The following is a 12263-nucleotide window of genomic DNA, read 5'->3' on the forward strand; positions in this document are numbered from 1 at the left end:
TTATATTAAAATCAAGAATTTATTGATATTTAAATTCTGCAGGTGTGAGCGTAGACACTGAGCTACTGGACACAGCTAACTATGGAGACATCGGAAATCTCAACACTTAGAGTTCTCTTATTGTGCTGGCATTATTTCAAAACGTGACGGACAGATATTAATAAATTTGAAATTTACTTTTGAGGTAAACAGTCAAAACAGGTGAACAATAAAGTTTGTTTGAATCTAAATCACTAAGCACACCGACATTCGTAACATCGACGGGACCGATCTCTATACTAACGACTACTGGTATTTGTATTAAAAAACTGTTTTAGGCGGTCGATTCTATAAAAGTGTGTTGGTGTCACTATGTACAAAAGAATATTTACAATCAGTGCGGTTAATGTAAATGCATACGACGTGACCGCCTCACTTCGACTGGAAGAACAGAATCATGCATTTACAAACAACGAGTCTACAAAGATATAAAATTTTTAATCTACTCATCATTTCACATACCAAAATATTACATTTATTTTAAACTGAGTCTGAAGTCAGTGTGCCGATCCTCGCAACTTCCATGATTAAAGACTTTTAGACTTTTCTAAAAGTGATCAAAGTAATAATTTTATTGCTTGAATGTTTTAATGATATCCAAACTGTGGATTATATATTGTAAAACTTAAATATCCGACTCACTGACTCCAAACTTAAGACACAGACTAAAACCAACACTGAATATAACAAATAGTGTACAGACTAACTTAACCTATTGAATCAGGACATGTTATCATTAACTAAACTAATCGATTTACACACTCTCATACGTAAGTTTATTCCTAACAAAAATATGCCCCCCTCTATAGTATATTTACAACTTAACTATATTTACAGTGAGGTTTAATGGTTGGCATTGTGAGCAAAGGAATCTATAGACAAAAATGCTAAATGTTTATCGATAGACAATTTGTGACAAATACAGATAGAAATTTGTTCAATTTACATAGGAAACTGTAGACAAACCCCTAAAGGTAAACCCATCCACAGAACTACGTGAGAAATAAATTGCCTTGATTCCTACATTTTGATACTAATCTTTCTAATGAACAAAACTAAATTGACATGATTCAAAAATGTACAAATATTTAATTAATAGACTGAAGCAGAAAAGTAATAATATATCTTACTTACTGACATCTACTAGGCACTTTAATACAAGTCAAGAAGTGCCAAAAATCACAAATAAGGATTCTATTAAACGACATACAATAATTGAACAAGTAGAAGCATTTCAAAAGCACACTAGTGGAACCGCAACACCTGCATAGTGGTAATGTCACATTCAGGATTACTGTCACAAGAGAATAAATCAATTCTACCTATATAGTAGCTGTTTAGTATTTGTTGTACATTGAATGTGAAACTCGCATTTAGAGGGACTGTTTGGGTAAGAGTAAAATTCAATGAAACACTCGACTTTCACTTGATGAGATGTACTAGCAGTTTGGTAATATAGGATGATGTGGGAACATTTCCTTGGCAATTGCAGCATGGAATACCCGTTACTCACAACTCCTTATTACCATCCTTTTGGATGGTCTTTGTAAAAGCAATTTCATTTCGCAAGGTTTATGATGCTAATTGCTAACTCATATTTCATTTTACTTTTTATGAGTCAGTCCTGAAAATTGAGGACAGTTGAATTGACAGAACTAGTCTTTTGTTCGATTAGGTAAAATATTCTAGTAAAAACTAACTCAATTGTAAACTTAAACATTCTTTCCTGTAATAAAATGTAAGTGAGGTTTGAATGATACACAATTATTATAAATTGAACAAAAATACATTTTTCATTGTTTTTTCCCATATTAATAAACTATTACCGTAGGTCTCATGGTAAGATCTAGACCTGGGACCGATTTACTTTTTCGTTTTGACGTCAGCGGCCAAAAATACCATCAGTTCAGATTCATATATAAATAATAAATATATATGAGTGACCACTAGCACGATAACTCGAGTAAACATCATCCAATTGGTGCAAACATATAAATCTGCATTTATTCGAAGGAGTTACACTCAATTGTAAATTTGTTCTCTAGGAATTGACCTTGTTGTATTAGTTTCCCTCTTTATAATATATTTAAGAGTTGGCAAGACTGCCGTCTATCTTAGATTTTCTGCCCATAACGACAATGTTAATGGTTGAAGCATATTACGGCATTGTTTATTAATATAAAGTTTCAAAATATCTCATTTTAAAGCTATTGAAACCACGTATGTGATATGCTATCTACTTTTTAATTTTAATTGTTATCATTATTTGGCCAAATACATTTAAAAGTTTTAAAGTTTAAGTTTAAAGTTAAAGGCCAAAAGTTTTAAAAATCTGAAAAGCAATTCACACGTAAAATATGTTTAAGAAGAATCACATAAAATTTTCTCCTCAGTAATCAAGCTTACGGTGCACCGGCGCTCGGGCAACCACTGTTTAGCCTGGCATCTGACGGTCCACAACAATGAAAAATTATCGACTCCTGCCGACTTTTTAAGTTGTGTTACACAAACAATCCCGTTTTTGAACTTAGGAACTATGAACAATGAATACATGGGTGCCACCAAACGTATGAATGAAATCAAGCTAGGATTTCAATAACAAAATATATAAAAGGTTAAAATTGATTTTCAGTCACTTTAATTTGCATACATAAATATATAGTAGTTTGGTAAACAAAGCAGTACGCTTAGTATAAATAAATAAAGGAATAATGGTTAACTGTTTTCAGAAAGGCAACAATTTCTTAAAAATAATAAAATAATAAACAGTAGGAAAGTAAATTTGAACACAAAACACAAATATCTCACATTTAAAAGAAAGTCATGATTAACATTTAGAACATTAAATGTTAGGAATAATAATACCCACTCTTTTACATAAGTATAATACTATAAATTTAAAAGAAAGACACAGTTATAATGATAGACAAGACATATTGCGACACACTCTATACACATAGACATGTACTTGTACCAGTTCACCACTTGTAAAGCCCACACTCTCTAGTTCAGACTTGAGACATTGCACTTCCCGTTATACAGCTTTAATGATTATTTAGTATTTTTGACCAAACTTTGCCAAATTTCCACATTTAAGCGGACAACTTGAATTGTTATGATTGAAACTTATTTAGAAAAAAACATTGTTGCAGGAATGTCTTGTAAAAGAGCTAAGATGGCAGTGATTTGGTGTCAGTCTGAATGTTTACAAAACAAAACTGGATTACAACTAAACAGTAGAATAGAGATAAGATAATGCCCTAAATACTAGTGATAAACGAACATAGGAAACACATTCTACCACCAGACCTAACCTATCCCGCTTAGAGCCTATGAGATCTTTGGGAAAATTATTCTGCAGTCTGAACATTACAGTAGTGAGCGGCAAATGCGAACATGGCTTCTCAACGGTATGTACAGTCACTTCCACTTACCTAACCTAACAGCGGTGATGTACGGATTTACGGGACAAAGATTGAGGTTGAAATATCACAGACTGGAAGCTGTGGAACTCAACAGTACACAGCCACTATTACTTTCAATATTGTTCGTATGAAATTTTAATATTGGAACTAGCTTAAAATATTAAAAAAATTAACTAAATAAAACCTTACAATTTACATTTCTAATTATTACTAAAAATATAACAACAGTATGATGGATTAAAACTCTAGTGAACTTAGTTCGACAAAGAACAAGGATTAAAAACAATTGCATTATTAAGTCATTTGATATTTCAGATTAATACCTACATTATGTACAGAATAAACTAAATCGATTGTAATTGCATTACCTCCGTTTTAGAAAGCAGAGAATTAATGATAAATCCTATGTTATTGTTTAAAAATCGAACACACAAATAATGAAAATATATAAAATTATCTACAAAGTAAATGATAAAATTTAGAAGCCATGTCACATTTTGCAGAGAAATAAAAACAAATTATAAACACATAAATTATCTTATCAGATGTTAACTCTGGTTCTTAATTTTGTCTTTAAGTGCTTTGACATTTCGATCAAAAGAAAATCAAGCGTCTCAATGGAATTATCTAATCACAGTTGACTTAACCTCAGTTTGTAGGCTCAGAGTCTTTGACATTCCATCGAGAGCAGTCTTAATTCAGTCTAATCAAAGTAAAGCACATACAGACAGATAATACGTACATTAACCCATATATTTTACTAAGAACCGAAACATAAATGGACACAACTGCCTGAACTTAATCTATATTTACACTCGGAAGTAATTGTATATGTCCTCAGTTATTTTCAACCAATCAATTGTCGGAACAACAACCTAGGTTGGAGGTATCGTCACTCCCATTGGTGAGGGGAGGGTGGTAGCTCCGAGGGATGGGCAACCGTGGAGCTGTGACAGAAACACATGACATGTTAGCAAACTAACTCATGTAAGAATAAAGAATTCACTGCATTTAATAAACATCTTTGGAAATTATGTAATAAAATAAACTAGTAACAAGAAAACACTCTACTATTGTGATACAAATGTTTTTTACAATTAAAAAAATACACCCAATACAAAGAATTCATACATTTCTTATTTACAATCATCTCACCGAGTAATTGTGTTTTTTAATTAGACTTTACAGTTTTGTTTTTAAGTATAAAACATAGAACTATTTTTAATTGACCTTATACTCTTGGGCAATGGTCTCCAACCTATGGCCGCGAACAGATTTTATCCGGCCCGCGAAGGCCTACTGGGAAATAATTATTTAATATAATTGGTATAAATCGAGGATGGTCAAAGTTGCGACAACACCTGTAAGTAAATGTTTCAGTCTCGGTGATAGTGTGATTGTCATTCACGATTGCGGAACCTTGGTGATACCGTGGTCGTCACACACGGTCGCGGCAATACCCGTAAGTAAATGTTGCGGTCTCAGGGATAAGTGGTTGTCATTCGTGATCGCTGCAACTCGGAGATAGCGTGGACGTCACACACGGTCGCGGCAATACCCGTAAGTAAATGTTGCGGTCTCAGTGATAAGTGGTTGTCATTCGTGATCGCTGCAACTCGGAGATAGCGTGGACGTCACACACGGTCGCGGCAATACCCGTAAGTAAATGTTGCGGTCTCGGTGATAGAGTGGTCGTCATTCGAGATCGCTGCAACTCGGTCATACCGTGGTCGTCACACATGGTCGCGGCAATGCCCGGAAGTAAATGTAACAGTCTTGGTGATAACATGATCGTTATTTGCCATCGCTGGAATGAGGCGATACCGTGGTCGTCACACACGGTCACGTCAATACCCGTAAGTAAATCCAGTCCCATTCCCCGGATTATGCGCCTCGGGAATGTGATAAGCAGCTCTGTTGACCTTCTAACTGCCTCCTTGGGAGTGGTTCGGCGTTCTGCGGCTGACAGCATCCTTGAGGGTACTCTGTAAAAGCATTGTTGTTGTTGTTCCTTTGTTGTTGTTATTTTTCTCATGTTAATTTTGTGATCTATTTTGTTTGTATTCTTGTTATTGATATATTCATTGTTATATTTTTTATACATTGTTATATTTTTCTGTAACATCAATATCCATTGTTTTTCCATGTATTAATTAGTTTTAAATATTGTTTTCTGCACCTCTATTAATTATAAAAATTTTATAATACTATCCTATTTGTTACTCAATGTAAAATGGTGTTTGCCGTTGGTGTTCAATAAATAAATGTTGCGGTCTCGGTGATAACGTCATCGTCATTCACGATCGGGGCAACTCTCGCAAGCATATTTTGCTGTCTCGGCGATACCGCGATCTCGACTGTACTGTGAACATCTCTTGTGATATCAGTAAAACTTCTGTGATGATCTCCAGTGATCGTGATTTACTTATGATGTTAAAAGAGAACCAATGGAACGCCGTCAATGAATTGATACTTATTGGCTATTGGTGATTGTTGTAGTCCTTCCATATCGAATTCAAGTAAAATTCTCTGTGCCCAGGTTGGCTAGATACCCAGATACCATGTTTAAATATGTGTATAGTAAACCTCATCTCACACTTTCCAGGTTTTTTGCAAATAAGAGAAAATTAGATGTAAGCATGTGCCTAGTGTTAGAGCTATCTTCCACGCTAAGTGAACCTTTGAATTGAAAACAATCCTATTGATCAGGACAACAAACTTCAACCCTGATTTGGTTGACCTTCCCTTAAAATAGCTGTTAATTTTAGCTTTACGGTCCTTGTAAACTCTCAAGTAAACTTAGTAGTACTTCGAAAATACTTGGTGTTGTGTCAACCTGTGTTTTCATTAGTCTTTTTGAAAAACTTCCATTATAGAACAAATTCTAGGCCTAAATATCATGGATAAATATACTGTAAGCCTAAAATTAATTTATAAAAACATTCTTATGAATTTGAATAATCCATAAGCCTACTTATGTAATGACAACGTATAAATATGACCAACACAGTTTATATGCCCATAAATAATTATGTGAGGTAGGTCAATTATTTTGTTTGGTCACAGTATCATTCGCATAAAAAGGTACAGAATTTTAGTTAGTCAAAAGATAATATAGCAACAAAAATCAGCAAGAAATGTTCAAACTTCATCGCTCTTAATTAGAAAACTACCTCTTTGTGGGTTATTTGGAGGGGGGCTACCTTTCTACACTGAAATGTTGACAGTCCGCCTTTCCTAAAAAAACTGTCAATGTGGCCCTTGTAAAAAAGGTTGGAGACCCCTGCACTTAGGTATCAACTCAAAGCAATGTTGTGGTAAAATATCAAATTGGCATTTAGTTCTAGTTGTTGTTAAACTACTTTTTTATCTCCTAAACAATAAATATAATAATGCCAGGTAATAACCTGAAATGTAGTAAAAAACTGCAAAAATGTGACTGTGCAAGATATATAATAAATGGTTCATTAATTATGCATTTATGCAAAAATTGATATAAACATAAAGCACTAAATAGATAAGTAATAAAAAGGTGTTTTTATCAACCGCTAGGGGTGTGCGATGCATCATTTTTTCCCGATTCAATGCATCTATGTGATTCAAAGAATTTCGATATTAATCCATGCGATTCGATTTGATGCAACACAGCATGATTTTCTTTCAAAATTATTAACAATTTGCATTACTGTAATGCATCATCATTGAAAAATGATTGATGTAAAAATACCCCCGCTGCCGCAAACCTGTAGACTAAGCGAATTTTCACTTGCCTGGTTGGATTTACACTAAAATGTCTCCTTAAAATATCACATTTATTCCCTTTTTAAATAGCATTAGTTTAAAAAGTACTCTAGGTTTGCTGCAACAGGGAGGGTAAACAAGTTTTGTTATTTTGTAAAATGTTAATAGTTTAATATGAAATAAATGCATTTTCCAAATGTGATCAAAATATGCTCATAAACAAGCAAACAACAACAGTTGACTTATTCTCCATAAGAATAACATGGGAATTTTAAATTTACATTTTTTTACATTTTCTACGTAACCATTAGGCGCATAATAACGCTTCAATATACTAAATTATCTGTTTTTTAAGCTCTACAAAATGGTTGGGAAAGAAATTGCTAAATTTTAAGTTTTTAGGGTCAAAAATGAGAAAAACACACGGCTTTGAACAGTTGGTGTTTTTGGCCTCTAGGAACCTAAAAACGAAAAAGTAAATCAGTCCCGGGTCCAGGTCTTACCATGAGTACTACTGTAATAGCTTATTCCCTTTATGGGAAATCCGCTTAAATGTACTAAATAAAATGTGAACTAGAGGATGGTTGCTGACCTAACCTCCTGCTGATGGACACTGCTCATTGGCCTAAGATAATCCAGACTTCACTAACAATTTGAATAAGCCCATATCAAAGCAATTGTTTTTTTTATTAAAATGCACTACTTTTTACACAGCATTTGTTAAACAGTCTTTGTTAAGAACGTCGTCTGCAATTATTACTACGCACTAAGGCCGCATTTAAAATGTAGCCATGGCTAATGCGAAAATGTAAAATTCCAACGTTGCTTGAGTACTGAAAGGATTACAGATTTGAATGATGCATTGAGACTAAATTGATGCATTGGTATTTTGAAGCATGCTAAATCGAATCGTAATTCAATGTATCAAATCAAATCAAACTTTTTTTGCCTTTTTGATGCATCGCACACCACTATCAAGAGCACTTATTATTAATGACTTTGTAATGGTATTTAATAATCTGACATTTTGTGAGTTGTAAGCAGAATCAAGTAGCAGATAATAATTACACTATAATTTAGATAAAACCAAGGCCAAATGGTCATGTGGGTTATTTCAAATACATGCTTTAAACACGGTTTACTGTTTGTTCGATTTATCCCTGACGTAATTTCAATCAGATTTAATTAACAAACAGACAGAAATATTTGTTCAACAATAAGTACAAACGTATTTTAACAACTCAATTTAATTTATGTAGGCTACTACTTAGCTTTGATTAAATAATATAACTGAAGTTATACTATTTAGTCTGGTTTCTTTTACATTCTCCTACTGGGCGCTTGTGAAAATTAAAGAAAATTTTTCAAACAATAAATGTTTACTCTAACAACGAAATATAATAGAAGACACATACAAAATAAAATTTAAATTCAAAATGAATACAAAGAGAGAGCGTTGCATGTATGTAGCTAGTGCCACATGCCCACTGACCCGGGGGCAAGTACCTAGTAGGAAGGGGCAGGCCGCTCCGCAGCCTTACCTTGCAAAGCTCTTGAAGGCGGCCGACTGTGGGTTGATGCACAACGGCACACGGTTGGTATTGAGCTGCTCGCTGATGAACTTGTGCATCTCCTCTGCAACATTACACAGCAACTGTTATTGTCTATCTGTCAGCACTCAGCAGTGTTAATTGTAACCATCAGGGAGTTGGGAGTTATACTTTGGCAGAATCCAAAAAAAGTTTAGCTACCTTAAACTTTTTAGTTTTTTTGTTAATGAAAAAAAGTTTAGGTGTTTAGTGAATTAGTATTTTGGCCTACATAAAGTTCATTTTGGCAGCCTTATTAATAGATCATAATATTGATTGATTGGACACATAGCAACAGCTTAAACTCGCTTATAGTAGGCTGATCATGGATTATTTTTTGTTAATGGTGTGCTTATAAAGACTAATAGAACACGCTAAACGGAAACATGCATAAAAACTAATGCCTACGTCTTCGTTGTTGTTTTAAAATCCCAGTTATCACATGCAATGCCAGCATTTTAATAAAGAGGAACCAAATTCAATAGGTTTTTCATTCCAAAGAGTTGATCCTGATTGCCAAATCAGATACGAGAGAAAACATTAGGGATAAGCGAGTACTTGACCGTTGAGTAATTACTCGACTTTTTCCAAATACTCGACCTCGAGTAAAGTAGTAACTACTAGACAAAAATTTGAGTCAAGTAGTTATAAAAAGTGCCACTTCACGATTTTCTACACCCGTATTTAATAAATGATATTTGTTTTGTGTTGATGTCTTATTTAATCCCCATTCCTACAAAAAACAAAACAACTATTTAAATTTATATAGGCTAGTCAGGCGTAAACCAAATTTTTAACAAACAACCATTGTCATTCAGCAGAGCTAGCAAGAGGACTACTACTACTTTGACTTTCACTTTCCTACAACAGTCAACAATACGTCTTGATAACGATATGGTAAGTTAAAAGAAATAAAGCATTGAATGAATCTATCGAGTTACCGTAGTCGATAGTCAACAAGGGAGTCTCGTGACTAGTAAATCATAGGCAGACGATTCTTGAAGATATTATAAAGTATTAGATTTAGTTTGAACTGCCATCAAAATATTTTATACCAAAATATAGTAATACAACAAGTAAAAATAAGCTATTATTTCATTATATTTTTTCACTTTAATCGGTATTGGTGTTTAGTTTTAGAAGCCGATAAGTTACTGCAAGGAACATTGATGCATCGGAATGGCGCAAAACCATTGGGTCTTGGCAGAAAGATAAGTTCCACTTCAAGCTCAGTGTTAGCAGATGGACGATAATTTTTGTACTTTTACAACTGTGGTAGTGGCGTAAACAAACTATAAGTATAATTTTATAATGAGTTTACATAAACATGATTTAAATTAGTCAAACTATTACCTTTTGTTTACAAATTAAAAGCTATCGCAATTGTATGATAATTTTGCCGACATTAACCATAATGGTGTAATGATAAATATGGCAACGTTAGCCCTGCAAAACAGCTGTTTGGTAGGAAAACAAAGCAGAAGATGAATGAGCAGACCGGCTAGACTGACGAGAGGGGGAGAGAGTGAGAGAGAGATGGTGACGGCGTAACGACAAATTAATAATTATATATCTCTTATGAAAATCGGAAGGAAAAATTGAAAACAATTAATATTTCCACCAACAAACAACATTGGTAAAGAAGTGAGAGTGTTGCATGTATGTTGGCTAAAATTGTCCTTACCTTTGACCTGCTGCACAGATGTAAGTTTACGTTCCCACAGGTCGTCAAAAGGATGAGGCGTAACAGGCTCAAACTCCGTGGTATACTGCCGCATCGCGTTGGGACTCGTGAAGCAGCATTTGCACATGCACGAGTGGTAGCGCAACCTACCCTCGTCTAGGTACGGGTGAGCCAGTGCGTCTACTACACTGATCCTCTTGTCCTACAACATTCACGACAAATGACTGAGTCAGACTGAGACTTAAGCACAACATTGGTGAATAAGTGTAGTCTGAGAAAGGACACACATTTCCACTATTTTTGTAGATGTAAAATATCGGATTACTGGAATGTCATCAATAAAAACCCTTTAAATGCACTAAACAAGTGTTTTATCGGTGCCAAACAATTTTTATAATAGGGATGTGTTGATTCTTAACACCACCGATACTTGGAAATTGGTATCAGTATAGAGAATTCATTGTCAAAAGTCGGAAATTGGTATCAGTATAGAGAATTCATTGTCAAAAGTCGATTCTGATAACAATACCCTACACGTCTACAAAGATCACGCGATTACGCATAACGACGTTGACGTTTCCAAGACTGTGGGTGTCGAAGATGATCTCTACATGGCCGTGGGAGATGATGATAATGACTACAGGGCCGAAAAATGTAATGAATTCGTGTTTCCATTTCAGCGGGGGTATTCAGGATTTTGACCTGATCAAGGGAAATGGTCAGGATTTAACCACGACTGCAGGACGATACCATGCCTACAAGGCCGCAAACACGAAATTGATGTCTATGTGGTTGAAAAATGATAATTAATTCGCAGCAATCGCGGAAGACAATGATGATGTCACACGACAGGTATGATCAGAATTTTGTCTGAATTATTTACCATGTCTAGACAGCCGCAAAAGATTATTAAAATTTTGCCACGATCGTGGGAGACAGTGATGAAAAAGGACAATGAATTTGCCGTGATCGCGATTATAATGTTTCTGTTACCGCGAAGCTCCTAAATACAGTCACACAAGACACTGAGAATTAAACTGTGACACAATAACGTTTCTTAACTTGAATCACCCACCACATCAATCAAAAGACGCCCGGGGATCACTAGAGTGCCGGAGTATATTGGGTTTGTCTACTGTATAGGGAATAAGCTATAGCTACTATAGGTCTCATGGTGATACCTAAACCCAGGACTATATTATAAAGTACACACAATAGGGTTTTTTTTTTTTTTTTAATAAGGACCAAATTTGTCCTTTGGCGGCCAACTTTTTTGAACCAATATAGCTCTGTATTTTGCGTGTACGAAGCAAAGAGGCAGCTTGGGCAGCATTGGTTAACAGATTGGCAAAAGTGTTGAAAATGCCTGCCTTTTGTTATTTGTAATAGTCATACTACAGATGATATGAATGTTTATTTATTATCAGCTGACTGTTTTGTTAGTCCAATTTTGTTCTATCTCTTGTAAATATTGATCAGAAATACAGTCACTTTTTATATCGTTGAGTTCGTTTTTAATCCTAGTTATAGATTCCAGGGGTTAGAGCAAGCCGGGTTCAAATCCCGCCAAATCACCAATGGATTTTATCTAAGTAATAATGCCGTAACCCTTAGGTCTAGCCTGAGATAATGTGAAAAACAATTACAGGCTTGTGCCTAGCGTCCTAGGACATAAAAATCCTAGTTATAACTTAGATTTTTTTCCCCAAACACCTCTACTTGGGAGATAATTCAAGACAGAGGCTGAGGCTTGACTCTCTGTTTCAACATACGAGATCTAGCACT

The 12263-nt window shown here is 34.7% G+C and overlaps 1 protein-coding gene across 1 annotated transcript in view; it reads right to left on the minus strand.

Annotated features, from left to right (window-relative positions):
* LOC128996546 (serine/threonine-protein kinase NLK-like) overlaps window positions 1-12263 on the minus strand; it is a 144857-nt gene continuing 132594 nt past the window's right edge. The window contains exons 8-10 of the mRNA XM_054421970.1: window positions 10479-10680; window positions 8747-8840; window positions 1-4411 (exon numbers count right to left, since the gene is read on the minus strand). Of these exons, the coding sequence (XP_054277945.1) occupies window positions 4357-4411; window positions 8747-8840; window positions 10479-10680 (351 nt within the window). The 3' untranslated portion in view covers window positions 1-4356. The remainder of the gene's footprint in view (window positions 4412-8746; window positions 8841-10478; window positions 10681-12263) is intronic.

This window comes from Macrosteles quadrilineatus, unplaced genomic scaffold, assembly GCF_028750875.1.
Source record: "Macrosteles quadrilineatus isolate MER2022 unplaced genomic scaffold, UCM_ALF_1.0 Scaffold_1__1_contigs__length_201487025, whole genome shotgun sequence".
NCBI lineage: Eukaryota > Metazoa > Arthropoda > Insecta > Hemiptera > Cicadellidae > Macrosteles > Macrosteles quadrilineatus.